This window comes from Poecile atricapillus, chromosome 1 (assembly GCF_030490865.1).
Source record: "Poecile atricapillus isolate bPoeAtr1 chromosome 1, bPoeAtr1.hap1, whole genome shotgun sequence".
NCBI lineage: Eukaryota > Metazoa > Chordata > Aves > Passeriformes > Paridae > Poecile > Poecile atricapillus.
In genome coordinates this window covers 38,665,794-38,692,633 of record NC_081249.1, presented here as the reverse complement: position 1 = coordinate 38,692,633, position 26,840 = coordinate 38,665,794, and the positions used below count along the sequence as shown (strand labels likewise).

Genomic DNA, 26,840 nt, shown 5'->3' with positions numbered 1-26,840 from the left:
CATTTTTTTGACTGAGACCCCTTGTGGCAGTACTGATGAGGTCAGTTGCTGGAGTGAAAAAAACAAAGACCCTCAATTGCAAGAGTTTGAAAGCACCCCTACATAATCCTGTACAAACCACAGAGATTGTTACTATGCAGCATTATCATGGATGAGCCACATATAGCCAGTGCAGTTACAATGAAAACCAGAGGGAGGAATATTGCTTAAAGCAACTCACTTTTATTGACAATGTACTGTAAGGCAAGGAAAAATGTTTGCCAGATTTTTTAAAAAGGCTTGCAGCAAGAGTGATCTGCAGTTCAGTGTATTATTGAACTGTCAAAGATACTCCCTTTTATAAATCCAATATTTATCTTTTAGTTATATGTACAAAAGCTCAACTTAAACAAGCACAAAACTGAACAAAGTAATGGATTTGCATATGAAGTTCTGTTGATGGTTCATGATCTAGTAAACAAGAGAATGCACATATTCTTTCACTATAGAGTTACAGTTGACTAGATTTAAACTTAAAAATACCCCAAAACACATAAACCCCCCACAAAATACAGATGTGTTCAATATGACTACTTTAGAAAAAAAAAAATCTAAACCATGTTCAACTATACTCTGGGAAAAAACATTGACAGATGCCAAGAAAGCTGGATTTGATGGCCAAAAGTAATTTTGCATTTTTGGTGAAGGCATCTGTGTGTTTTCACTGTTGTATTCTGACCACTTTAAATTAATATCTCGGCCAGAAAAATCTGAAAAACACTGGCTTTTGTCTGCTTTTGAAAGGATATCTTTTTGAAGTGGTGATGTAAATAAACTGTGAGCCTCATACAAGATCTCACATTAGGCCATGTTAGAACAAACTATCATTTCCATAGGAAACAATGGTAACAGAAAGGTCCCAGCTATGCTATAAAACCTAGTCAGGGGCCAAGCAACAAAATCTGCAACCTCTTAGTTCTTCCCTGAGGGAAGGGCACAATTTTACCCCACATTCTTTTGACAGCCTTAGTTTCTGAAACTAGCAAACACAGTTGTGTTTTGTGGCTTTCCTTCTCCACCTCCATATCCATATAGCACTGGCCTTTCACTGGAAAAGCTTTTATGAAAACGACAGCTGCTTTTTCACCAGCGATAATGTAGCACTATTGGTGGCTCATAAAACAAATGAAGGCTAACATGTCAAATATGATGTGTTGGGATAAAAGGGACAAAGGTACTTAGCCACAGCACAGTGCCATGCCTTACCACTGCAGGCCTGTAGCATGAGCAGTAACATGGGTAAGTAAAATTCTACCTATACAGGCAAAACTGAATGTATTTTTAAAGACATACAATACTATTTTAATTAGAATCCCCAACATGCTAATTTTTATCACAGACAAGAAGAAAATCTTACAACTATGAGAAAAATGGGACCCAATTAAAAGAAGAATAATGACACCACACATATGTAATCAGTATATGCTGAAAATTAAGCATAAATGCATGTTTTTCGTGTGAAAGTCTTCTGCTGGATGCTTAAATGCACAGTTTTTCATGTATTTTTTCCTCCCTCCCCCCATTTTCTCTATGAAAATCAAGCTCTTCGCATAATTAACCAAACCTCAAAGATATTTACATTTTAAAAGCCAATCCTTCACCTTCTGATTTTAAAATGAGTAAGCCTGTATCGTGCATATTTTACAAAAAGGTCCAGAGAAAGCTTAGAATCATAATTCAGTATCTGTACTTAGTAAAATACTTCCCTTGAACATGAAGTCAGTGCTGACCTCTTCAGGTTATTTGTGAATAATAAAATTTTTCTAAAGACATGTTACTAAGTAAGAACTGAGGGAAAACACAACAAGAAGAAATACATTATCCCTGTATTGTAAAGTGTTGCCACTTTAAAGTATTGTAAAGGTTGAAGGAAAACACAGAGGTGTGTATATCAAATTTGCACTATGATTCTACAGAACACATTAAACCTTTCAATGCTCTGTCTGCTAAAGGCAATATAGTTTTTCTGGCTTTGTTAGTACTGTTATAGTATACAGGTTTCTCAGAGTACAGTTAGTACCTACAGAAGTCAATTCTAGCACAGAAGTGTGTGCTACACTTTATATGGCAGGAGGATAAGCGTAAGAGAAAATTTATGACATTGATTTTAAAGAAATCATACATCACACAGCATCTTTAATTCTAAACATAGAAAATTAGATTGTGGTATGACTTAAATGTTCTCAGATATCAAGAAGGTCCTCTCCACTCTCATCACTCTCCACAGTTAATTGTCTTGTCCACCATTTCTTGACTTCTGATCCACAGGAAGCAGCATCAGACATTGGATTCATTTTGCATGCAACGGATTTCATAGTTGAACGTCCACCAAAACGGAGGTTGACTGAAGACACTGAATGGCTTATTGGTTTGGGGGCTAGGAAATGAAACAGAAAGTTCAGAAAGTCCTGTATTAGAGTTGATCTTCTTCTTGAACATTTTTGCTTAGAATTCAGGTATAGAGAACTAGCTGGACTAGGGCACCTTTAAACTGATTTAGTTCAGAAAGAGTAGGGCTCTGTTCTAATTTGTTTGTTTGTTTTCCCAGCTCCAGATGTTCACACTACTCTCACTAATCTGCTGGTAGAGAGGCACTGAGCAGTGCCTCATTTCCTTCTGCTGGGATAACTGATGCAAGAGATCTCTTCTTATCCAGCTAATTGAAAACTAAATGATTTAGGCAGTACTAACATGAGCTAACCTGCTGGCAAAACAGTGAAAGGTGTAAATATGAGGAAGGGGGGTGAGGGTACTTTTAGGAGTGGCTGCTACATCTAGAAAGTGATACTTTACAATGCCCTAGGGGTTGAAGTCAGTACAAGTTGCTGGAGCGGCACTAAACCACAGGTCTAAGTATATAAACCCCACAATGGATCTTAATTATGCTATTCATGATCTTAAATACCTGTCCTTGCTGGACTGGAGGCAGACTACTTATCTGTCAGCTGTATTGTGCATGGAAATGACCCTCCTTTTTAGGACCATCCACTGAAGAATATTCAAAACTGACACAGACCAGGTCAGTGCTAAGAAAGGAAACCCTGGGCTATTCATTCAAGATTTCTCACTTGAAAAACATATGCAGTTGACTACAGTAGTATGACTCCTCCTTAGCATGCTTCTTCTTTCACTCTCTCTTTTCCAACAAAATGTTGATGTTTGCTGTTCAGTGATATTTAAATGGAAATCATGGATTTAAAGTTTTCTATTAAACTATCCTGTTTCTTGGACAAGTACACTGGTAACAATAGTAGGGTCAATGGTAGTCAACAGAACAGCATGACTGTCTCTCCTGCTTCCACTTAGATATGGTTAGGGTCTGAACAGTGGCAGCCTTTGGGGGCAGCACCCTGATTCAGAAAATGACTGACGTAAAAGGTCCTCAGTAAATGTATGAAAAAAGTAAAAAATGTAACCACTTGCACAGGGCAATGCTTGAGCCCATCTTCCAAACTTTTAGAATTGTGAAGAAAGGGAGAAACTGCTTTATTCCAACAGGCATGAGGATAGGAAAGCCCTGATGTAGGTGCAAGCAGCAGCCAGGAGGGAGAATTGTGAATCACGAAGCCTCTCTCAGCCCTGTTATTGCATAATTTTGCATGTGGGGACTTCACTGATAAGCCTTTTTCACTTACCTGATGGCAAGCGCCATTGCCCAAATTTCCGCTGAGGTTTCCCAGCATCTCCAGTGTCTTGTCTATAGCCACCTCTGTCAGAAAGTGTCGGGCTAAGCAGCTGCTGCTGGCTACTTGTCTGAACAGAGAAAAATTAATCTCAGTCATAGCTCCCCTAGGTAACCTTAGGAAGGGATACCTTTCTATTCTGTTTCAAGCTTTATCCATGAATACAAACAAAACATATTGCCGTTGGTTAGGGCAGCATGATTTCTTCTCTTTAATGCCCCAGAAAACTACTACTAACAGATAAAAGCAAAAAGGTCATGTGGGCTATCAATGCCATTCATCCTATTGAAAGATATGAAATTTTTCTCAGCCTACTACAACCATTGTAGAAAGCAACGCTTGCATGGTACCTTCTATTTTCCCTATCCTGGAAGAGCCCAGGAGTCTTCCTCAGAGGTCCCAGCATGCCCAGTGCTCTCACTCTCAGTGTAAACACCACTTCAGATTGTCTGAACTGGAAAGCTTCACATCCCCAAGCCTGCACACAGCTCATGCAAGAGCTGAAAGCTGGGGCTGTCAGAGTCATACAGCTGAGTGTGCTTTATGGTGTTTAGCACCATATGAGTTTAGCAAGACAGCTAAATATGTTGGGGATTACTGCCTTACAGCATCTTCCCTTTACATCTGATGGCAAAAACTGAAGTAAAACAAGGTATTGTTTCTAATTTTTTTTTTTCAGTTAAAATGATGTTTTAAAAAGAACAAATAAGAAACATGGAAGTTTTCTGGATTTATTATGAGGAGCTGATATTTTTCTGGATAACATACCTCTGGCTGTGCACTGTTATCTTGATTAATAGCATTCATATCTTCACTTGGCTGTGTTGTCTCAATGCTGGGAGGATTCAGAAATCGGCTCAACTCCTGCTGTTGGCTCTCTCGTAGGCTGTGGATAATGCTGCACGACTGCTGCTGTTTCTATCAAGGTACAATATGTGATGAAAAAAAATGTTCTCACTGGTGTGTCACACTAATGTGTTTCCTTTTTTTTTAAAGCATTCCAAATATTTAACTGAACAGTGAGCACCAACTGTGGATCCCAGGTGCATCAATAAAGATCCACGTATTAGATGTTGCTATTTAAACAAAGTGAATTCCAGCATATTTCTAACCTTTAGGGAATAGAGGATGAAATTTATGAACTACATTAAGTGGAAGGCATGTTTCTCAATTTTTGGTTTAAACCTAGAGTTTAAACACATTCAAAGTTTTGAATTTATCAGTTAAAAGTTCTTGCAAAGAAAAAGAAACCAGGAAATTGGTAGAGATTCACAGGGAATTTCATGGAAGCAATGAAAAATTCTGATTTCTTTCATGGACTTTGAAGTAGGCTGTCAATAAGACTGAATAAAATAGTAGTGAAAACCTAGGGACTAAGTATAGATTTACAGTAAAAATAGAAAAAAACCCAACCTACTACCATTATGATTTTACAATCTAATTTGCTTTTAAATTAAAATAAACAGCACTTTGGAAGGGTTTTGCCTTTCTGGGTAGTTTTCACATGATCCCTCTAGGGAGATTTAGAGAATAACAAGAGAATTTGAAAATATTTCTTAACTTTCGTAATTACATTCAATTTATAAAAGGTTCATAGAATGTGAAATGATCTGAACCATATTATTAGAGTGAAATGAATAGCATATTTACTTTAACATAGTGTACTTCAATATCATAATGAAATGAACAACAGAGTTAAAAAAACCCAGAACTGAGAGCTGAGATTAAATTTACTGCCATTATTATTACAGAGATGAAATCAAAATGAAATTATGTAGTGTATGAACACTGATGTTTCATCTGGAATGTATATGATATTAAAAATGTCCAGCTAAATACTTTAATAAATTTACAAACAGAAGATAGGTGCCATGATCACAGACCACTATGGAAAATCTCCTATCACAAAAAGTAATTTTTTATGAAAACAAAAAAAAATATGTGTCTAAGCATGGAGTCAGACTCATAGCAACTGAAAAATTGGTCATCAATGCAACCAGGTTGTGACTTGGTCCATACACCTGCTTTCCACGTAGACACTGCTCATTTGCACACACATTAACTGTAATGGCTCACTCAAATGATTTATCTTAATACAGGCTCCATCTGGAGAGTCATCCACAGGTTTCTCATCTGCCAGCAGAGGCAAAGAAGTTACACAGTTACATTCTGTGAGGAAGGATTAGGCCTATGAAGTTCCATCGAATTACATTATTTTTTTGTTTATTCCTTTGACTTTGGTCTCTGCATATGCATCTTTCTGCTGTATTGAAAAGAATGATTAAGTCTGGGCAGGAAGAGAGTTTTTGCCTTCAAAAAGCACTTATTTTTGTAGCACTGTAGAGCTGTAACAAACAGCTCTATTTTTGTAGAGCTGTAGCAAACTTTCTTTTGCTCAGTTAGCAACTGCTACATACTTCAAATATGTAGTATCATGACTCCAGTGTAAATGAAGCATAGGGACAGCAGATTTCCAGCATTGTTGAGCAGCTCAGTTTATGCAACCATTTAGATACTGCTTTAGCTTGACTTACTGCTCTGATTCGCTTTAAGCACTTTTTCAGCCACATTCGTATGGTCTGTTTGGCCACCTCCTCTTCTATGGTATATTCCAGTTGTTCCCTAGCAAGCAGCTCCTCCAGCTGAAGACTTTTTCTGATATCAACAGACCTGTATGAAAGCATGCTGGAAGAAAAACATTTTATTTATTTTTAAATGCAGGTGCCTTTGCATTTTTTAGAGAATCAAAGCTCATACTTAAGACCTTAGTGTGAAAGTACATAATTCAGGTATGCAAAGTAAATTCACGTTAGAAGCTAAAAAATTGACAAGATGATTCAAAAAGAGATTTATTGTGTCCAAAACAAAGGCCCTGTCACCTACATCCAGCTATCCAAGTGAACTGCATTTGTGGTGGTTTGAGTTTTTTCCCCCCAAGTGTTTATGCTTGGATAATGTTTCCATTTCTATTTTACTTCTAGTCAGGCTCACTGTCATATTGCTACACTTGAAGGTATATTTCATTAGTTAGGATACAAGAGGAACATGTGACTGTAGTTTGTGACAAACCTCCTGCAATGAAAATGTTAAAATTCCTTAGAGCTGATTCCCTAGGACCTGTGTTTCCCATCACTAATATTTTTACAGGAAAAGAAAAAGGGAAAACTAATTTTTGTAAAACATTTAAAATTGCAGTGCCTCTGTGGCTACCAGTCTTGGCTTCTCCTGAGCCTAATGGCTCAACCTGTTAGCCTGGAAAGATATTTGTTCTAAAAATGCAGAGAAAATCTCAGAGTACCTGAGCACGTCATGAAAAGTGACATCACCACCATTATGGAGACGCTCCATTTCATAACACATGTGCTTGAACAGCAGCTTGTCCTTGTCAAGATCCACCTCCAGCCTGCCTCGCAGAAGCCTCAGCAGGAATTTCACTCGGAAGGTAGGGATTACACCCTGTATTAAATTGCATAATTGATGGTAAATTATTACTGTTAGCTAGCAACTAACTCAGACATTCAACTTGATTACTGAGAGAAAAACTATTTCTTCTAGCATATTTAAGTCACTGTGAAAACATTGCAGAAGAATGTGCACATTCAGCCAGTTCATCAGTAAGTTCACAGAAGTTTTTGTGGTTATTTGACTCACATACAGTGAGAATATATACCATTAATTTTGCCAGAATTTTTCAAAATTGCTTGGGGATTTAGTTTCCCCATTTGCATTCATCTGTAATTAGAATCATATTCCCAAAGAGCTGCCCTTGTAAAATGGAAATTAAAGTATAGTTTAAACACTCATAGCCATATCTATAATTTGTTATAAACCTGTGCCCTTCTCTGTGCATCCTGAATGAACAGCAGAATGTTGAGAGTTTACTGGCTTTCTAAAGATTATCTGCTCTAAGAGGTAGCACATCCTGCACTTTTGGTAACAATTTCTATCCGTTGTTACAAAATTAGGACTGAAAGTTCTTCCTTCTGAAACTGTGGTATTCACAATCTTCAAATATTTTTTGTTCTGCTAAATGAGACTCATCAGAACTATTTTTGCTGTAAGATGTTTCACATCAGAGAGATTCTATCAGTGCTGGACACGATGGATTCAGAACACTCTATCCCTGTGAGTACAGACTGCAGCTTCCCTCTCCAGCACAGCCATGTGCCAACTATAAACAACCAACTACTTTCACCATAATGTTGTTCGCATTCAAATCTCAGTGATGTCATGAATCATTCAGATGATGATTTAATTTGTGTGAGCATCTGAGCAACTCAGTTTCCCAGATGTTATTCTCATTTCAGAATCACAAAATGGTTGAGGATGGAAGGAAACTCTGGAGCTCACCTTGTCTCACCCCTCTGCTTAAACACAGTCTCCTAAAGCCAGTTTCCCAGGATCAGGTCCAGATGGCTTTTGAATATCTCCAAGGACAGAGACTCCACCACCTCCCTGGGAAACCTGTGCCAGTGCTCGGCCACCATCACAGTGACAAACAGTTCCCTGATGTTCAGAGGTAACTCTTCCAGGTTGTGCTTGTTGCCTCCAGCCCTGTCACTGTCACTGGGCATCACTGAGCAGAGCCTGGCTCTGTCCTCTTTGCACCCTCCCTGCAGGTATTTATATACACTGATGGGATCCCCCTGAGCCTTCTCTAGGCTGAAGAGTGACAGTTTTCTCAGCTTTTCCTCTCAGGAGACATGCTCCAATCTCCATCACCTTTGTGTCCCTTTGCTGGGCTCTCTCTAGTATGTCCATGTCTTTGTGTACAGAGGAGCCCAGAACCAAACCCAGGACCCCAAGTGTGACCTCACCAGGGCTGAGCAGAGCAGAAGGATCCTCTCTGCCTTGGCCTGCTGGAAATACTTTGTCTAACGCAGCCCAGGATACCATTGGTCCTCTTTTCTATAAGGGCAATAGTGGCTCATGTTCAACTTGGTGTCCATTGGGGTCCCCAGGACTTTTACTGCCAAACTACTTTCCAGGTGGGTGGCCTCAGCTTGTACTGTGCCTTGGTTTATTCTTCTCCAGGTGCGAGACTTTGCAGTTCTCCTTGCTGAACTTCATGAAACTTCTGTGAGCCCATTTCTCCAGCCTGTGAGGGTCCCTCTGGATGGCAGCACGACTGTGGCATATCAGTCACTCTGCCCAGCTTGGTGTCAACAGTGAATGTGGTGGAGGCGTCCTCTGCCACTCTGACTGTGTCACGAATGAGGATTCTGAACAGGACTGGACCCAGTATTGACCCCTGGGGCACACAATGAGTTACTGGCCTCCAACTAAAACCTGTCCTGCTCATCCTCACACTCTGGGACTGACTATGCAGACAGTTTTCAGTCCAATTCATTGTCTTCTCACCCAGCCCATACTTGATTAACCTCTCCATAAAAATTTTACAAGAGACAGTGCTGAAATCTCAGCAAAGATCTCCTCAAGAACAAACACAAAAAATGAACATGAATCTGCAGGCTTCCAAGGGAACAACTCTCAGGGAGCTGGGAGGAAACATGCTATTATATTTATCCTATAAATAGGTACATTTGCTTGTAAATCTGTTATCATAAGCACTTCACAGAATACAGGTTTGTATTTGAAGGGCCATGAACAACAGTCGATCATGCTCACTTCTCAAATTTGAACAGTAACTGCTCAGAGAATTTTGTCAATACACTTTTTTCCCCCCGTATTAATTTTCAAGAAAAACTGGAAGTTTACTGTGTTTCTGTGCTTATTATCAGGAAATTATTATTTCTTACCTCTCTTTTGTCATCAACCATGTTCCATATAATTTGAAAATGCCTTAGATCATTATAACTTAAAAGCTGATCTTCTTCAGTTGAGTAAAACAATGAGAAATTCTCCACAATGATAGCTGAAAACCACAAGAACAAAATACACCCTAAAGAAAGCCTGTAATTACATTGTAACCTCTAATTCTATTGTGAAAACTCCTCATTAAAAAAGGCCTGTATGCTCAGACAAGGATTTTGAATACATAATTTACTGTCTTGCCACATCAATGTTTACCATGCTTTTTAAAAGCTGTATCTTAAATGCTGATGAGATGCCTAATCTAACATCTAAGATCGATTAAGTGAATTCCAATGATTGAACAAAGAAGAAATAAAAGCTTAGAAAACAGTGTTCTGTAGGTCAACTCTGCAAACAGAAAATAACTCTTTTTTCCAAAAGCTTTAATTCCCAGACTTCCTGAGATTTGGCACTCCTGTGCCAAAGAAGTACCAAAAGCATTATATGCCTGCAAGTTATCATTGAAGGTACAAGATAGCCTCATATCTGAGCAGCACAACAGACTCACATCTAACATACTACATGCCAAGATGCAGTAACAACCGTGTTGTTATTAATGTCTATTTTCACTTACCAACAAGCAAATTTAGCATGATGTATGCAATGATGACATAGAAAGAACAGAAATACATTAGAGCACCAGCATAATTTCCACAGTCTGTTTTCCAGTAGGTGCTGTTATCTGGTGTACAAAATGGAGGCTGAACCTTCAAAACAAAAGAAAATGAAGTAAAATAATAATAATAGAAAGAGGTTATTCATTTCACTGCAATCAATATAATATTTAAGACTATTATGTCTTTAAGGCTTCCCAATTAGGGAATTATACTGTGGGCATTATTGTGGACAGGTTGTTTTTCTTCCTTTAGTAAACAGAAACCAGGAAAAAGAGAGAGGTATGACAAGAAAGGCTGAGGCATAGATCTTACTACCACACAGAGGGCACATTGTGCATTATGCCACTGTACAGGAACAACCTGGTGCTTTAAAGCATAGTAGTTTTCACAACTTTTCTTCCCTGCTCATTAATTTTAAAAAGGAGAGGCATGTGATCTTCCTTGCAATGGAAAGCACAGATAAACATTTACTTGGGCAAAACATAATGATTCAAGGAGGAATTTTGAGGTCATCAAGACTCACATGGAATGAGCCAAAGAGTAGGAATGAAAGACAAGGTTAATCTGAAAAGACACCTTGCCCCAGTCAAAGAAATAATAGTGAAAGTGAGTTACTAAATTTCTGATTTTGAAACCATCTGTTTATTTTTGTTTTTAAATCATCTAATTGCCTAGCTCCATGAAACACTATACTGTGAGTATGAGACTGAAACTTCAATTTGTGCATCCTGTTCTGAGGTTTAGTGAAAATTATTTTCTTGAAGAGATAAAGGAAAGCCCAACATTCGTTGTACAAAGCTAAAATACTGAAAAGACAGATGGAAGGGTATCTCTCATTTCTTGTCTACTTATCTCTGGTGGTATTGTAATTACCATGCAGTCATGCATAATTTTGTTCCAGTCTTCTCCCGTAACTATTCTGAAGAGTACAGTAATAGCCTTGCCAGCTGATGAAAAATTTGCATGTCTGTTTTAAAGAAAGAGAGAGAGATTGAGAGTGAGAGATTGTTTCACTTCCCAGAATTAAAACATTAGGCAAGAAAAAATGTTTCCATTTTCTACTGTTCTACTATTTTAAACCAACAATAGTTACAGTATTATTTGAATCATTTATTTAAAGATTTAAGATACAATAACTGAACTCTAGCTCAGACACAGGTCTGAGTATTTCAACTCATCAGAGAGCTAAAGGAAACTCAAGGCCAGATCCCACTTCCTGTCTCCATTTTGTTTTGTAAGCCAGATTATGATTGGGAAATTTCCAGCTAAGAAGCAGTTCAAAGAACTGTCTCCTTTCTGTATCAGCCTGGTATATGGATCCTGTTCCTGGGTAATGCCAGTAAAGTGCAGTAGGTACTTTGTTTCAGCATCTTGTGGGCTAGCACAGTTCTGCCTTTAAGCATATTTCAGCTGGCATAATGAAGAACAGCTCTCAGTCTGCTCTGGGTTGGATCAGGTGTCATTTCGTCCAATGCACAAGGACTGGAAAGATGGCTCAGTATCTCTTATCAGAAATTCTCTTTAGAGCTCTTCAGCCAGACCTGCAGATCTGTCTGTTTTTTACCACAGATAAACTTCTCTAGCACCATGTGATTTCTTCAGGCTGTTTGAACAACAGCCCTGTGAGGTGGGAACTCCATACTGTACCTGTTAATGTTCTCTCCATATTTCACTGTACCAAATAACACCACTCCAGCGAAAGCATAACAAAGAAGCAGTAAGAACATTCCCACTATGATGAAGAAACTTTTGTACATGCTGACAACCACAGTCAGGAGAAGCATTTTTAGTGTTACCTGCAAAGACAGAAAGAAAGCAATCCATAAGAGCATTCAGAAAAGCAAAGATAAAACATAAAAGAGAGTTCTTGCACTTGCCATTTTGACATCAAATCCTTTAGACACATTCATTAATGGATGAGCACAGTAAAATGGTACATTATGAATGTGAACTATGTGTGCTTTTTACTTGTCATAGATACGAGCCTATCTTCCTCATTTACAAGGCCAAGGTGTTCCTCCCAAAAAGTATATATAGGATAATACAGTGTAGGTTATTACAGTGATGGTACAACATAAGCTTAACTATAATATTCTAGGATCAGTATTCTTCTAAAGTATCAGCATTGACATTGCATGAACAGTGGTGCAATAAACTACTTTGGGCTTATCTGAAAGTGATACTAACTGTTAGAAACCACAGGTACTGTGGCCTACCTAAAGGAATACTTTCATTTATAGAGAAGATTTCCTTAAGATCAGTAGAGCTTTTTTAAGCTGGTAATTTCTCATGGAAGTTTGTGGAAGATCAGGGACACCTTCCAGAAGCCTTACAGTACCTAAGTGGGGGTGACAGGAGAGCTGGAGAGGGACTTTTTACAAGAGCATGTAGTGACAGAACAAGGGCAAGTGGCTTTAAGCTAGAAGAGGTTAGGCTTAGATTTGATATTGGTAAGAAATTCTTCACTTTGAGGGTGGTGAGGCACTGGAGAAAGTTGCCCAAACAAGTTGTGGATGCCCCACCCCTGGAAGTGTTCAAGGACAGGTTGAATGGGGCTTTGAGTAACTTGGTCCAGTAGCAAGTGTCTCTGCCCACGGCAGGGGGGTTGGAATGAGATGCTCTTTAGGGTCCCTTCCAACCCAAACCACTCTGTGAGTCTATGATTCTGCAAAGTTGGCCAAAAAACACAAAATGAGAGCATAATTTTGAAAATTCCATAGGCTGTGTGCCTTGATAATAGATATTACTTTCCCATGCATGTATATTTTGCATTTTACTCTTGATAAATTTATTGCCCTAGATTGTTCTAAGACTCTTAAATTATTTGGATATGATGAAAAATCCACTTTAATGGGACTGAGGGTTTCATTTTTCTTTATAATCATGCTAAATTCCTGCTGACCTTTAGCCATCACATTGCATCAGGATGGGTAAATTAGTGAAACTAATACAGCTGGTAACATGAAAGTACAAATGACTAGGTTAAAACCTTGAAAAAAAACTTCAGAATCAATCAGAAAGCTTTGAAGGCAATCACTTGGTCTGGATGCACAGAAGAAGCAAGGATTTTTCATATGACCTCCAAGGTTCTACAGGCTCTGTATAGGCTGATTGAAAGAAAACTTTTTATCTTTACTCAAAAAAACCCTTTGACTTACTGTTCTTAACCCTGGTAACCTAGAACAGCAGTTTTTTCATCACATTTACTTTAATATGTCAGACTTCACAGAAAATATTTGGATAGTCTAAGAAGTTCTACAGCAAGGGAATGCAGAGTCACCACTTGTTAAATAAATGTGTTTGTTCTCTGTCTATGTTTATTCTGCCAGTCTACTCTCAATTATACCAGAGGAAATCCAAACACAAAAGAAATGTAAACTTGAGAAGTGACTTGCTTTGTCACCATCCCAGTATTTCCAGAAGAACATCTTGGCCCAAAATTATTTTTAAATTGAATATAAATCCTTTACTGTGACAAGACATACATTGTAGAGACAAAAGACACAAACCTGCACTCTGGAAAAAGAAGCCTTTTTAAGAGACCACTGTCATAACAAGAGGAGTGCATTCAACCACCACTACAATAGTCTTGCAGAGAAAATAAATAAAGAGCATGCCCATCACATCTTACTGAAACAGAAAGGGCTGAAAGTAGCACAGTGCATGTTCAGAGTCATAGAGAGCAATTTTAAAAGCTGTGGTATTGCAGCTGCACTTTGTTTTCTAAAAAAAATTCAGCTTTTCCAGTAACCATAGCACTTATATACAATCTACTTAAAATCCTGACATTTTAAGGACAGCATATAAAGCTGCAGACTGCTGTTTGATTTTTTTTTTTGTTTTTGTTTTTGCCTAGAAAACAGAGCCTTACAGAATTTGCATGAGAGATGCACAGCATCTAGTCCTTTAATTTATACATGAGCACTGCAATAATTGCAGTTTCTAATTTATACTTACATGCTTCCCACAAATGGAGAAAAACCTGAAGACAATTACACATGCCCCCATCATGTATGTGTATGCATTCTGGAACACAAACACAGAAGATTTAATACATGGTTCCCCAAGAATCTCTTGAACAGATTGTGGTAACTGATGTTTTAGTAATATAGGGCAATGCCCATATGAAATAAGCAGAATCATAAACTATTAGCAACAATATGAAGAACACAAACCAAATCTCCCCACACATCAAGCCAAAAACCCTTCAGTCCTCTATTAATTATGCACATCAGGCCCAGTTTACTTGTCTAGGAAACTGCTGGATTACAGATTACAGAAACTCCCCAGGCCTACTTAGTAGCAGGGCAAAACTGAATGTCAGGGCAAAATGACTAGTCACACAAAGCAGGTTTTCCTTCAAACAGAACTTGGGGCAGACAAGAGACAATCCTGCAGACATTATAAGGTTGGGACTTTGACAACTTGTGACTGATGACAAGCATCAACCATCCCCTCTCCTTCCCCTGTAAACAAAGAAACCAGGAGTGTAGTCAAATTTAAAAAATGTGTGTGAAATGGAGGGAGAGCTGATTTCTTTCCGTCTCTCCTACATGTCTTGAATTAAACACTGCCCCTTAACCAAAACCAGTGGTACAGAATCACTGTTGGGCTTGCGAGAGTTTGTATTGTACAGCAGTTTTGAACCTATGCCTTCTTCCAATCCTCTGCTCTTGTTTGTATTCTGTGCCTTGCTTCTTTTTTCCTTCACGCTCATAAGATCTTTATTAGCAAGAGCTCTCACTCTCTTCAGTGTCCTTCCTTTTCTCACTTACATCCCTCTTAAAGACTTGTTTCCTACCACATTTACAGACTCTAACGTGCAACAGTAAGTCAATTTTTGCATTACATGATTGTCCAAGACAATGATTCATTTCTCTTAGCATGAAGCTTAGTTTCTTTCAGACATATTTCAGCCTTATTAAACATTCAAAGATTTATCTGGACATACAGCAGCAATCCTTCTGCTGGTGTTTAAAGATAAAGAATTTTAATCACTGGAATTGCATTTTGTATATCTTACCAATAAGGCAAAATGAAGTATGACCCATATAACTCCAAGAGATGTCACCAAGAGATCATACCGATTTCTTCTGCTTTGCCAGAAGCCAGAAGGTGACATGGCAATAATCTTCATTGTGACCTGTGGATAAAAGAACATCTCACTTGTAATGAAGAAATGATTATTCCTTCCATTCCTTGAATGGAAGATCCTCTTCCATTCTCCAAAATGTTTGATTGGTTCATTTTATGAAATAGTTTCAAACAACAAGGGGCAGATTTAATCTCAACTAAATATTCCCATGTGGACTAACTGGATAATATTAGCTTCCCTTAGGTGGAGGAAAACTGGTACTTGTGTAAGACCACAGATGACCAAGACCAAGGGATGAACAGCATTCTGAATTGTCTCTCTGTCTCCATCAAGTATCAAAGACAGAAGTGCAGCTAACTACCTCAAACTGAGTGCTTAATGTGTAGATTGCTGAGGTGAATGTGGCCTTGAAGTTAAACAAGTCATGTCTATAACATGTAGCTAAAAAAGGTAGCAGTGTCCTATCTAACTGTCTGTAGGCAAGCTAAAATTACATCAGCACATCTGATCTCAGGAATATAATTGTGTTCTGCAGGATCTACAGTTCAAATTTATTAAAAAGCTTTCCTATATTGCAAATATTTCTTGCCTTAAGGAACATTCTGTATTCAGCACCATCTGTACTCAGCAGCATGTAAGAGAAAAATGCTAAGAACAGTAAAGGCAGTATATTTGACAATGTACCTGGTAAAAGACAGCTTCCAAAGTGCTTGATATTTCCAATTTAGGTAACAGGAATGCAGTCAAAAGTTCAAGAGTAGATACTAATAGTTACAGAAATAGTCACATCAGGTAACAGATAAAAAAGTAGAGTGATGCATGTAGAGGGAACACCTAAGGGTTTCCCATACACAAGTCCTATTAAGTCTTTGAGCAGGTTAGGAGTTACTGTATAAAGGCTATAAATATCAGGCATTCATTACACTATATTTTCTATCCCACCTTGCAACCCTGCCATTTAACATTACTGAAAACAAAACCAGATATAAGAGGATGCTAGCTTGAGGTAAAAGGCTGATTTTCCAGTTAGCTTTTTGCCTTATAATGTTTTCTGAAGCCTGAGTACAAAGTGAACAATATGGTCTCTGAATCTCTAATTACCATTTGAGTTACCTAAGGTATCTTGCCTTCAGTTACCTGAGCTGCCCTAGAGAACTGAAGATGGATGGATGGGACTGACATAAGACCTGTAAACAGCCATGGTCTTCTGGAGTGGCTAGTGGAGGTAACTGAATCTCACCCTTCATCTCCCTTGATCACAGTAACAGCTTAAACACCTATCTCACATGTAGAATTTAAACATCTAGCTTCAGCTGTCCATAATCTTGAACTGAATACCACACCATGGAAATAAAAAAAAAAAAAAAAAAAAAAATCACATCTCCCTTTATTCTGTCATCATCAGTGTGGTAACAAAAGTGAAATCTTGAAATTCTTCCTGTTTTCTATACCACATATATATGATTTGAGCAGTAGAAGTTTAAGGCTGAATCAGGAGTTAGTCTGGACACAGGGCCATCAGCTGTGCAGAAAACAGACTCTGTGACCGGACTATGCTGCATTAAGGAAGCTCCTGGGCAGGAAGCTACTTCCTCTCTCTATAAATTGTGTGCACTCACAGTGTGATAGCTTGCCTGTTGAGACAGTCAACAAATTTTTCTTGGCTCTGACAAAGTTCCTTTGAAATGCTAGAAGTGTATTTGTTTCCCCTGGCAGTACAGGAGAAAAAAGTATTTCCAAAGACATAGTTACTAGGTAAATTAAAACCTGCCTGTGTATTGCACAAATAAAACTTTTCTGTGTTTGCTCAGTCTCTCCAGAGACACTGATTTCTCCTGAGTAGGGAAAAAAGAAGCAACAACATGGACATACTCTAGCTACAGCTGCTACAAGGTATTTACTTCATTGTTTATTCATCACTACTGGCAAAACCTATCAATGGAACACAAGAACTGTCAGATTGGATTAGAGCAGTGGGAAACGTAGTCTACTATCCTGTTTCTGATAGTGGTCAGTATCAGCTATTCAGAAGGGACTGACAAGAAAAGTAGTCAACCAAAAACTTATAAAGAATTATGTACTATCCTAACCACAGAGGAAGCATCTTCTTTATTGTTAAATCAATATCCTTACACATTAAAAAAATATGTTTTTCAGAATGTGTTTAAATCACTAGATTCCAGTCTTATGAAAATAGGCTAAATACACCTTGCAGAGATTGTAATAACAATATTCTCGTAGATTGAGAACTGCCACCGTATTGGAGCCGGACTTGTGCAGCAAAAGATAGACAATACTGGAGCTGGGGAGTAGCTTATTAAAAGATACTGAAATGAAAGATTATATTTAAAACAAAAAAGAGGTGAGAGAGGTTTGATTTTGTCACAGGTACAGAATAGTGGGGATTATTAACACATTAGGCAAAACTTAAATGAATGAAGCAGAACTGTGAGAACACAGACCTTCTGTTGTATGGAGGGAATGTAACATGATATGTTCTGCAAGAAAAGGGTTCACTGGGTTCACCAAAACACACTGTTAAATACTCAGACTTGAATATATATGAAAAGACACAAAGCTCAATGTTGTAGAGAAGTATGACACTAACACATTAAAAATTTCTTCTCACAATACATGCTTAAAGACAAGTGACATGGAGAACCCTGAATGTACACATTTAGAAATAAACACCCTAGTGAAGAATGAGAAGCATCCCTAAAGACAAAAGGAAATATACATATATGCAAGTCTTAATCTCAAGAAGTCATAAAATATATTACTTTACCTCAAGGACAAAAATGAAGGTGAAAACAACAGACATTGTTGCTAAAGGCACGGTCACTGGATCTGCAGCATCCCACTGAAAAGCAAGCATAATTCATTCATAGAAGAATAGCTGTTAAACAGAATAAATGCCTCTTCATTGCCTTAGCGTGAGGATTTTATTAATGAATAAATTTCACTTTAAAGTACACTCGGACAAGAATGGCATCTTGCTGTACTCTTCTCTCAGATTTACAGTTTAACTAGAAATTAAAAATAGTGGACCAGACTACAAAAAGGCAGAAACTGACTGAGTTCCACAAGTTACAGATAATCTACAGTGATCTATGCCAACTGAGATTGCTGTACCTAGAAATTGAGTTTCCTTGCATTCATCACACTAATGGCTCAATTGATCATTAATTGGTGTTAGGAAATGTGCAAACACATGCTGTACTACTGTGATGAAGTGCTTAAAAGAAACACAATTACCTTAACTGATAACAACACAGACTGGGCCAGAACTAGTACAGCAATAGTCCTCTTAAAAAATGGATGCTGAGTTATATCATACATCTTCGCTCTAAAGCCATCATTATCTGTAAAAAGAAAGTTTGAGGAGGAGAGTTAAAATACGCAATAACATTTCCCCCTGATTTCTTGACATATTTTCCAAGTCCATTAGAGACAAAATAATCCTTTCCCATTCTCAAAATACATTTCTAATTTTCTTCCACAATTTTCCATATCAAATAGGGCTTCTGAACATATGATTTCAAATACTGAACACCACTGTTGCATGAAAGCTTCGGTACTTTTAGGGCAAGTGCATCATTCAACTGCTGTCAGGTTAATACATTCCATTCATATCATTACAGCCAACTGCAAATATTTTTCATTTAGAAATTAATTTTTTCATTAAGGCTTATCTTAAAACCATCGAAGCACAACCTTTTTTGGGTTGATTTTAATAGCCTTATGGAGAGATCTGTAGTTGGAGTCTGTTTCCACATTAACTTATGCACAACCTCCTAGTGGCCTCACGATTACAGTTTTAATTTGAATTGCAGACTCCTGGGGAATTACGAACACTAGGGCTCAACATGAATAAAATCAAAATATCTTTGATACCCGGACGAGGTGGGAGATGAAGAGGTTGTGCTATCTTCAGTCTGCTTTTCAGATCTTCCCATCGTCTCTGATCTACAGTCAGCAAAGCTGTCCCCTTAATAAACAAAGAGAAGCATATAAAGCTTTTGTCATTTAACAGCACTGCAACATGAAAACAACATTCTCTTTGGTGCCTGAAATAAAGTTACATACACAACTTCCCTTAAATAACACACAGCTTAGGGAAAGGAGTCTGAAGTATCAGCTATTACTCAAGAGGATTTCTGGATGCATTAGCTGTGAGTTTCTGGGACTCAACTCAGCGGGCACAGTTGCTGCTCTTTGTAGCAGCAGCCCAGTGTGGGCAATGAAACACTGCAGGAGGTCTTCCATTTGACTGAACACCATTTCCCAGGAATCAGAGTGGTGGATTTTGTCTGGATTTTGCACAGAAAATCCTGTGGCTTGCTAGTGCCACTAGTTTCTTCAGGGAAGGAGCCCTCCAGGAGACCACTGCTGCTCTCCACAGCTTTTCTGCTTGGGGTGTAATTGAAATAAAATAATACTATGCTATGAATCTACAAGAGCTCTCCACTGAGGAAGCACAAAGAGAGGTGAAGACATACTTTTAGAGTGGATGGTGGTAGCTAGTAATGTGTATAAATGTTCACATAACATTGAAAACTTCAAACAGAATTCAACATTGTCTAAAAGTGACCTTCAAAACAAAATGAGTTCCATATGACTTTAGAGAACTGTAAAATCTCACAGAAGGATTCTAGAGTTACAAAAACAAAGAAGACCTTTTCAAGGTAAATGTTAAAAAGTCTGTCTCCCAGACACTTGGTTACTGTCCCTGTCAGAAAGGAGCTGCACTGAGCTGGGTGAGGGCTGGTATGGTCTTTGCCCTTACCTGGGCATTGGCTTGTCTAGATACTGAAACTGTGGCTAGCTGTTCAACTGGTAAGGTCAGGACTTCTCCTCTTAGTGAACATAATCTCTTTATGGAGTTGTGTCCCTAGATGGTACCCTGGGAAGAGGTGCCTTCCAACACAATGTGGTCAAAGTGACTGATGTAAAGATGCTGACTACTCCTGTCAGGCCCGAATGGTACCATTTAGAAACACTTAGATTAAAAGGCAACATATTCACCCTAAGGAGTGTGTCTGGCATATATTGCTGGGAGAGCCTTCACTGCAAAGAACATAAAAAGTGGCAAAAAAGTGGACTTTTGTAAGATCTAGTGGTGCCAAATTACTTTGTTGCTCAGAAACTGACAGTTCCACAATCAGGATCATCATAAGGGAACCACAGAGCAGAGCACTGCAAGCAGGTCGAGGGTTGGAGGAGCTGTGCTTGCATCTGGACTTCAGCTCAAAGTGTCAGGTAATATTTGAGTCCTTCACATCTTCACTTCTGACTGAACTCCTGGCACTTGGGAGCTGTGACAAGTGATAGTTGGGGATTGAAATGGGATTGGGGGTTGGAATAATTTGGCATAATGCCCTTTCACTGGGACAGCAAATGACAGAGTCCAGAACTTGCTGTGGTACTTCCCAGTCTAATGTTTCCACACTTGCAGTTCCAACAACTCATACAAAAAACTAGAGCATATCTGAAACGATCATATTTTTTTTCTTTTTAGAAAATTGTTTGTTCTCATGTAAAATAGTTTGTTCAGTAATTGTCCAACTCTGATCCTCATCAACAACTCCTGTAATTGTTCTAACCATATATCTGCCACGAATTTTCTAAAGAAAATATCTACTTTAAACACTAATACATTGGTCAAGTAACTAGTTTTAAGAAAATGTGACCAAACCTTACACTGTGAATTGTTTTGCTCTCTACTTTCTGGGCTAGTTGTCAGCCATCTCTCTCTATATATTTTTTTAGTTTCTGGGCATTTCTTCAGTCTACTTGAATATTAATTGGGCTGAAACTCTTGCCCACTTAATTAACATTAATCTTTCCAACTCAAATCTGAAAACATTTTCTTTTCTCTTTAGTAAATACATAAAAAGCAACAAGTTGTCATGAAAAAGGAAAGAAAAACAAGCATTACATGACACTTCAGGCTACTAAGAAACAACTGAAGAAGCTGAACCAGAAGATATAAAAGATTTATACTTGAAGTATCATGTGAATTCTATAGGAACATTGCCTGATGTGCCTGATCAGTGCAATTTACAGGGAACTGTTACTAGTGAGCAAGGACAAAAAGCATAAAGCTTTCTCTAGTCATCTGTGTATTAAAAAATTTGAAGGAAAAGTAATATTGCACAGCTGAACAAAAAGTGACAAAAGCATCTATAAAAATCCACTGGAGTTCTCATACTGTAGAAATTTCAGCTTTGTTAATTCACAGCCAAAATTTAGTGAATAAGAAAAGAAATTATTAGTACATTCCTCCTTGTTCCCTAGAATAGATAATTTTTTACAGGAATGACTGTGCTTCATCTTACCGAAATTACACCAACGTTATGCAAACATAAAAAATACCTTCAGAACACTAGAGGTTATAGGCTATTTATTTGTCTCACAATCTGCTTGATCCCATTTCATGATGCCTTGCTTGCCCACAATAATGCACAGTAACGTGCAGCTCGGCTCCCTTCCTGAAGGAGTCAAGTGGTTTCCCTGATGGACAAACTCAATGGTGGTGGTTGCTACTGGGCTCAGGTCAGGGCCATAGCCAGCACCCAGCTCCAGCACAAGCACGCTGGGCTGTCACACATCTCCACAAGCTATAGTGTGTAATCATCTTTTCCCTTCAGAGGCACGAGTGGTAAAAGTATTACATCTCATTATTTTTGTGACTTTGAAATGAAAGATGAAAAAATTAATAATTTTGTCTTGATGCCTCAGAGGCACCATAAGAGGCTCAGAAAAAACCCTCAGACTAAAGGTTGTGCAGTGTGTGTGCAGCAGTTCCATTCAGAGGATTCTATCTTTTAACAAGTGTAGACATGAGCTGGTCTGAAACAGTTCCCCTGAGGGCAGGTTTTTATGCTTTTCAAAGTAATCCAAAAAGCCCATGTGAACTTGCCTAGAATACTAGCTACATTTTTATTTGAGTGATGGACAATTATTTTTACAATGTACTCTGTGGTTTGTAAAGAAAAAGCCACACAGCTTTATTTGGATCTGAAATACTGCAATGGCAGGGTTCTAGAGTTGCAACGCAGGCAAGCATAAAACATCTTTTTATCTGCCACCACATGTATGCCTACATGAAACTAACCAGAACCTGTAAATATGTAGTGCTTTATGTTCAATCTCCATCTAGCAGCATGGCTGCACTAGAAATTAACAGTTTTGACAGAGTGTGTGATGGATTGCTGCTATCACAAGCTTCAAATTTCTAGCAAGTATGGATCGAGTGTACCTGAAGCCACATTTGCAGTCTTGCAAAACGTAAGACTGGTAAGCCAGTACTAAAGGCAGCCTTACCAGGTAATGTAGACAGTGCAATACCAGTTTCAGGTTTCTCACAGAGCCAGTTCTACATCCAATCAACCCTCTCACTCAGAATAAACCACCTCACTTAGTACCTTGTTTTCATTAAAATTGGCGATGACAACTCCAACAAAAAGGGTCAGTCCAATCATGCAGCCAAGGAATACAAAAACATGGATGTAGATTCCATGGATCTGAATAGACAAAAATAAGATTAATAGTTAAAAAAACCCCCATCATTATTTGTTGTAGAATTCAAAGAATCTGATGTGTTTCCTTACCGGCCCAACACGATGAATAATAACATCTCTGACTTCCACCCAGCCTTTTAATGACAGAACTTCAAATAGTGCCAGCATTGCATTGCCCACATTATCAAAATTAAAATTCCGAGGATTTGCCCTGAAATGTAGTACACAAATAGGTGTAACCAGCAACATTTAAATACCTTGCAAAGTTGGGGTGAAAGCCTCTGAAACATAGAAAAGTTCCATATCAAGAATAAGAAAACAATAGTGACAGCAATAAATATGTAAAAATAATTTTTTAGATCCCTATGTATGTTTTATTTTCTTACTCAGAATCTGACTCACAGCAATAAAGCTTAAAACATGTTCAAGGCCAGGCTGGATGGGGCTTTGAGCAACCTGGTGTAGTGCAAGGTGTCCCTGTTCATGGCAGGAGGGGTTGAAACCAGAGAATCTTTAAGATTCCTTCCAACCCAAACCATTCTATGACTCTATGTTGCTGCATTTTAAAGCTTTTGCCAACAAAATAAGAAAAATACATCATTCATGGAAAAAATTGATCTGATGGCAATGGTCAGATTCTAAAATAAATTTACCTGCAGGAAATAATTCTCTAACCTACATAAATGATTCGGACTCCATGGTCAGAGAGATTGTTTAGAAAATATGTTCCCTACTTCATTATCGTGAGGAACTGATAGCTTAAAGCAAAACTTACTGAAAGGACATCACATCTTGGCTTTCCTATACCATGTGCTCCGTCCTTTTTTATCAGTTGAGATTCAAGAGAATGTTTCCAGTAGAAGATTAAAAGTATTCTCTTTGGGCTAAGTTAGCACATTGCCCTGTCTCTACAATCCAAGCTAGATAATACAATGAGCCCAATGACTTTTCAACAGTTTATAAGGTAAATAGTTGTACTCCAGAAGAGTTACTAAGTGTTTGGTGCTTCTTAAATCCAACCATTCAGTGAAAAGAGAGCTCTCAGATGGAGATACTTTTTTTTAATGCAGTCCTTATACTGACATCTGGCTCTTGAAAATCTGGCCTAACAGCCAACAGGTGGTATAAATGTCTTTGTGGTAAAACATTTTTTCTGAAATAACAAAACATTCCCCAAAGTTTACAGTTATGCTGATTAAGACAGTTTTTGCTTATTTCTGGATCAAGCTGAACAGGATTGAATTTGCTTACTTGAGGAAGAATTTCTCTGAAGCATACAGAAACAAAGACTTCTGCAGATGTCAGAATTTCACTGACTGTTCAAATCACAGCATACTATTTCATTAGTGTAGGGTGGCTCTGAATCTACCACTGCTGGTACATTCTTTATCCACACACATGGCCAATTAAAATAATCATGGCTGTTAAGTTAATTTTGCAAAATGCCAACCAAGTGAAAAATATAAACAATTAAAAAAAGTGAGTTTTGCCTGTTCAGGTGTTGGGAAATATTTAATGGACTTTATTAGAATACTAATAAAAAACATACATTAGCTTTTAAATAAATTTTACTGCACTTCTGTACCACATAGACCACAAGGATTCCCTACACTGGAAAAAGAAAGAAACTACGAGCTGGCATGGTATATGGTCATAGAAGAGAAAGGCTGTTTTTAGACATGATATAATAATTTGTTTTTATGGGTAGATGTAGGCAGGTTGATTTCCATTTCTTTTCCTTCTCATCTTCTGCTATTTATTCTTAGGTTCTATTGTTGCTTTATGGCTCTCAGGTTGCCTTCGTAATAGTACTAAAGAATAACTAAGTGATGATACTTTTCAAGAAAATAACTCCCACTGTAATAATAATAATAATAACCAAATGAAATCTAATTCCTATTCAGGTTCAGTACCTAGAGGGGTTTATTTTCCTTTCTGTTTTATGAAGTGGAGGTTAAGTCTGGAAAATTTCATATATCTGGCTTTTTACTAAATATACCAGAATTTTTACTCTTAGTATCATTTGAATTACAATAAAACCCCTCCATCAGTAATTTAATGTCATCACATTTGAGCCATTTTTTCTACACCAACAGCTGCACTTTTGAAGAAACACAGGCCAAAGTGTAGCAACTCACCAGACTCGTGGCACCCAAAATCCAGGCTTTTTCTCTCCAGGTCTTAACTTTAAATTGAGATTTTTGGAAACACTTACATTTATTCTGAAAATGCCATGACAATCTTCCTATAGTGAAATAAACCACAGCCCGAGATTAAACAGAAGCCTGTGAGAAATGCTGACATGCCAGCATAAACAGCACATTTACCATGATGGGAAAGCAATATACACAAAAATGAAAGGTTTTAAATGAAAATGAAATTAAAAATGCATCTTAGTCAGTGTTCCACATACCATTTTCCTTCAGGACTGACAGAGCTTTTCAATTGGCAAGACAATGTAGCCTTTCACCTCTTTCCTAAAGACCACTGCTCTCTTTAGGTCATGATGATATTTCCCCAAATGGAGAAAGAAACACAGATAACTTTCTCCATGTAACCCACATGGTGTCCCCGATGATTTGGACCTTTAGCAGTCTAACCTGCTTTTCAGTTGTGGATCTAGGAATGCAAAGGTGGTATTTTCCATGATTAATTCCATGTGCTATCCAGTCCTTTGCAAATAACATGGCATTCATTTGACAACTTCTTTTTTTAAAACAGACCCCATTATTTAGACCTGCTTTACTTGGAAACCCCTGCTTTATATGGAAACCCATCCTTACCCTCATTTGCACCTTTCCCTCCATTATCCTACTTCTGAAGAATAAAGTGCCTGAGATCTCAGTTTTTCATATGAGAGTTCTTTCCCCAGCAGGCAAAAAATGGCACAACATACCATTATTTTGAAGCAGAAAAGCAGTTCTTACCCTAGAGATGATGTGAGGGTCATTGCATTTAGCCAGTTTTCCAGCAAACAGCTGCACTCCAAAGCTTGCGAAAACAAGCATTAATGTCAGCAGAAGAATAGAAACCTGTAAAGATGAAGTTGGACTTGTCAAGCTCCCCTTCTGCAGACTTGAAAAAGGGGGTGAGATCTCTTGGTGAATTGCAGGGAGGACCATTTTGTGGTATAAACCTGCAGATACAGCTTCTGTGACAGACATGTTTCTTTAGGTCCTGGTCCAGTAACCAGGTGTTGTGTTATATTTATCTTATTTTAAACACAGGATCTAAGAATTGCAGATAAGGATAAAAGCTTTCTTGTGCTCAGTGTACCACCTTGCTAAATTCTGTATGCATAAGAATTGCAAACTCACTTTAAATAAACTGTTTGAGTGCTTGCATATGTGCTGCTTTTGTTTTGCTGATTCAGTCTAATTAATCTGATTAAGCCATTGTAAGATATCTAATTTCAGGATAGCTCCAATAAAGATAAGCATGAGCAAATTAAGATGTAAATGTCTTTAATAGAATACAGTATTTATGAAATGCCAACTAGCTTCATACTTTTTGTTCTTGCTTTGTTACTGTCTGCAAATATTTTGTAGCTTAGTGTTTTATAACAACCTGACCTAATAAAACCTTCTGTTAAGGAATAAGATGGCACTTGCTTAAGCTGACCAAATCACATAGGATCCCTAGACAATAGACTATGTCTGATCAAGCAATCACAGACTTCATTGTTGTTCTTATTACTATAAGGATGGCCATGATCATTATAATAACTACAATGACATGAGAAAGAGATCCAGATCTGTGATGAATAGCTGTATTGTTTTTGGCTGCCTCTCAAAAAGCTTGAAGGAAGAGACCTGCAGCTCAGAAGCCAGGTTTGCAGAGCTGTCATACACTACTTCTCATCTTCCTTGACCAACTAGAACTGTGAAAAGGGATAGATTTTTTTCAGTAGTCCTCCTATGTAATTATGACTAAAAGTATGCTAAAGAAGTAATATAATTTCTAAAAGAATTATTACTACAGCTTTACTCAGTATGAGTCACTTATATTCTAATTTTTAGCTTGTGTGGTCATCTGCAGTGATACCTCAATGAAAAGTAAACAGACAACA

General features: G+C 37.9%; 1 protein-coding gene across 1 annotated transcript in view; it reads right to left on the bottom strand.

Moving 5' to 3' along the window:
- Positions 1-248: 248 nt before the first annotated feature.
- NALCN (sodium leak channel, non-selective) overlaps positions 249-26,840 on the bottom strand; it is a 233,685-nt gene continuing 207,093 nt past the window's right edge. The window contains exons 27-44 of the mRNA XM_058846993.1: positions 25,699-25,803; positions 24,910-25,016; positions 22,862-22,982; positions 22,676-22,774; positions 19,143-19,236; positions 18,504-18,610; positions 18,034-18,108; positions 15,177-15,296; positions 14,111-14,179; positions 11,801-11,949; positions 11,027-11,120; positions 10,111-10,243; positions 9,482-9,597; positions 7,021-7,178; positions 6,257-6,407; positions 4,491-4,640; positions 3,675-3,792; positions 249-2,416 (exon numbers count right to left, since the gene is read on the bottom strand). Of these exons, the coding sequence (XP_058702976.1) occupies positions 2,223-2,416; positions 3,675-3,792; positions 4,491-4,640; positions 6,257-6,407; positions 7,021-7,178; positions 9,482-9,597; positions 10,111-10,243; positions 11,027-11,120; positions 11,801-11,949; positions 14,111-14,179; positions 15,177-15,296; positions 18,034-18,108; positions 18,504-18,610; positions 19,143-19,236; positions 22,676-22,774; positions 22,862-22,982; positions 24,910-25,016; positions 25,699-25,803 (2,160 nt within the window). The 3' untranslated portion in view covers positions 249-2,222. The remainder of the gene's footprint in view (positions 2,417-3,674; positions 3,793-4,490; positions 4,641-6,256; positions 6,408-7,020; positions 7,179-9,481; positions 9,598-10,110; positions 10,244-11,026; positions 11,121-11,800; positions 11,950-14,110; positions 14,180-15,176; positions 15,297-18,033; positions 18,109-18,503; positions 18,611-19,142; positions 19,237-22,675; positions 22,775-22,861; positions 22,983-24,909; positions 25,017-25,698; positions 25,804-26,840) is intronic.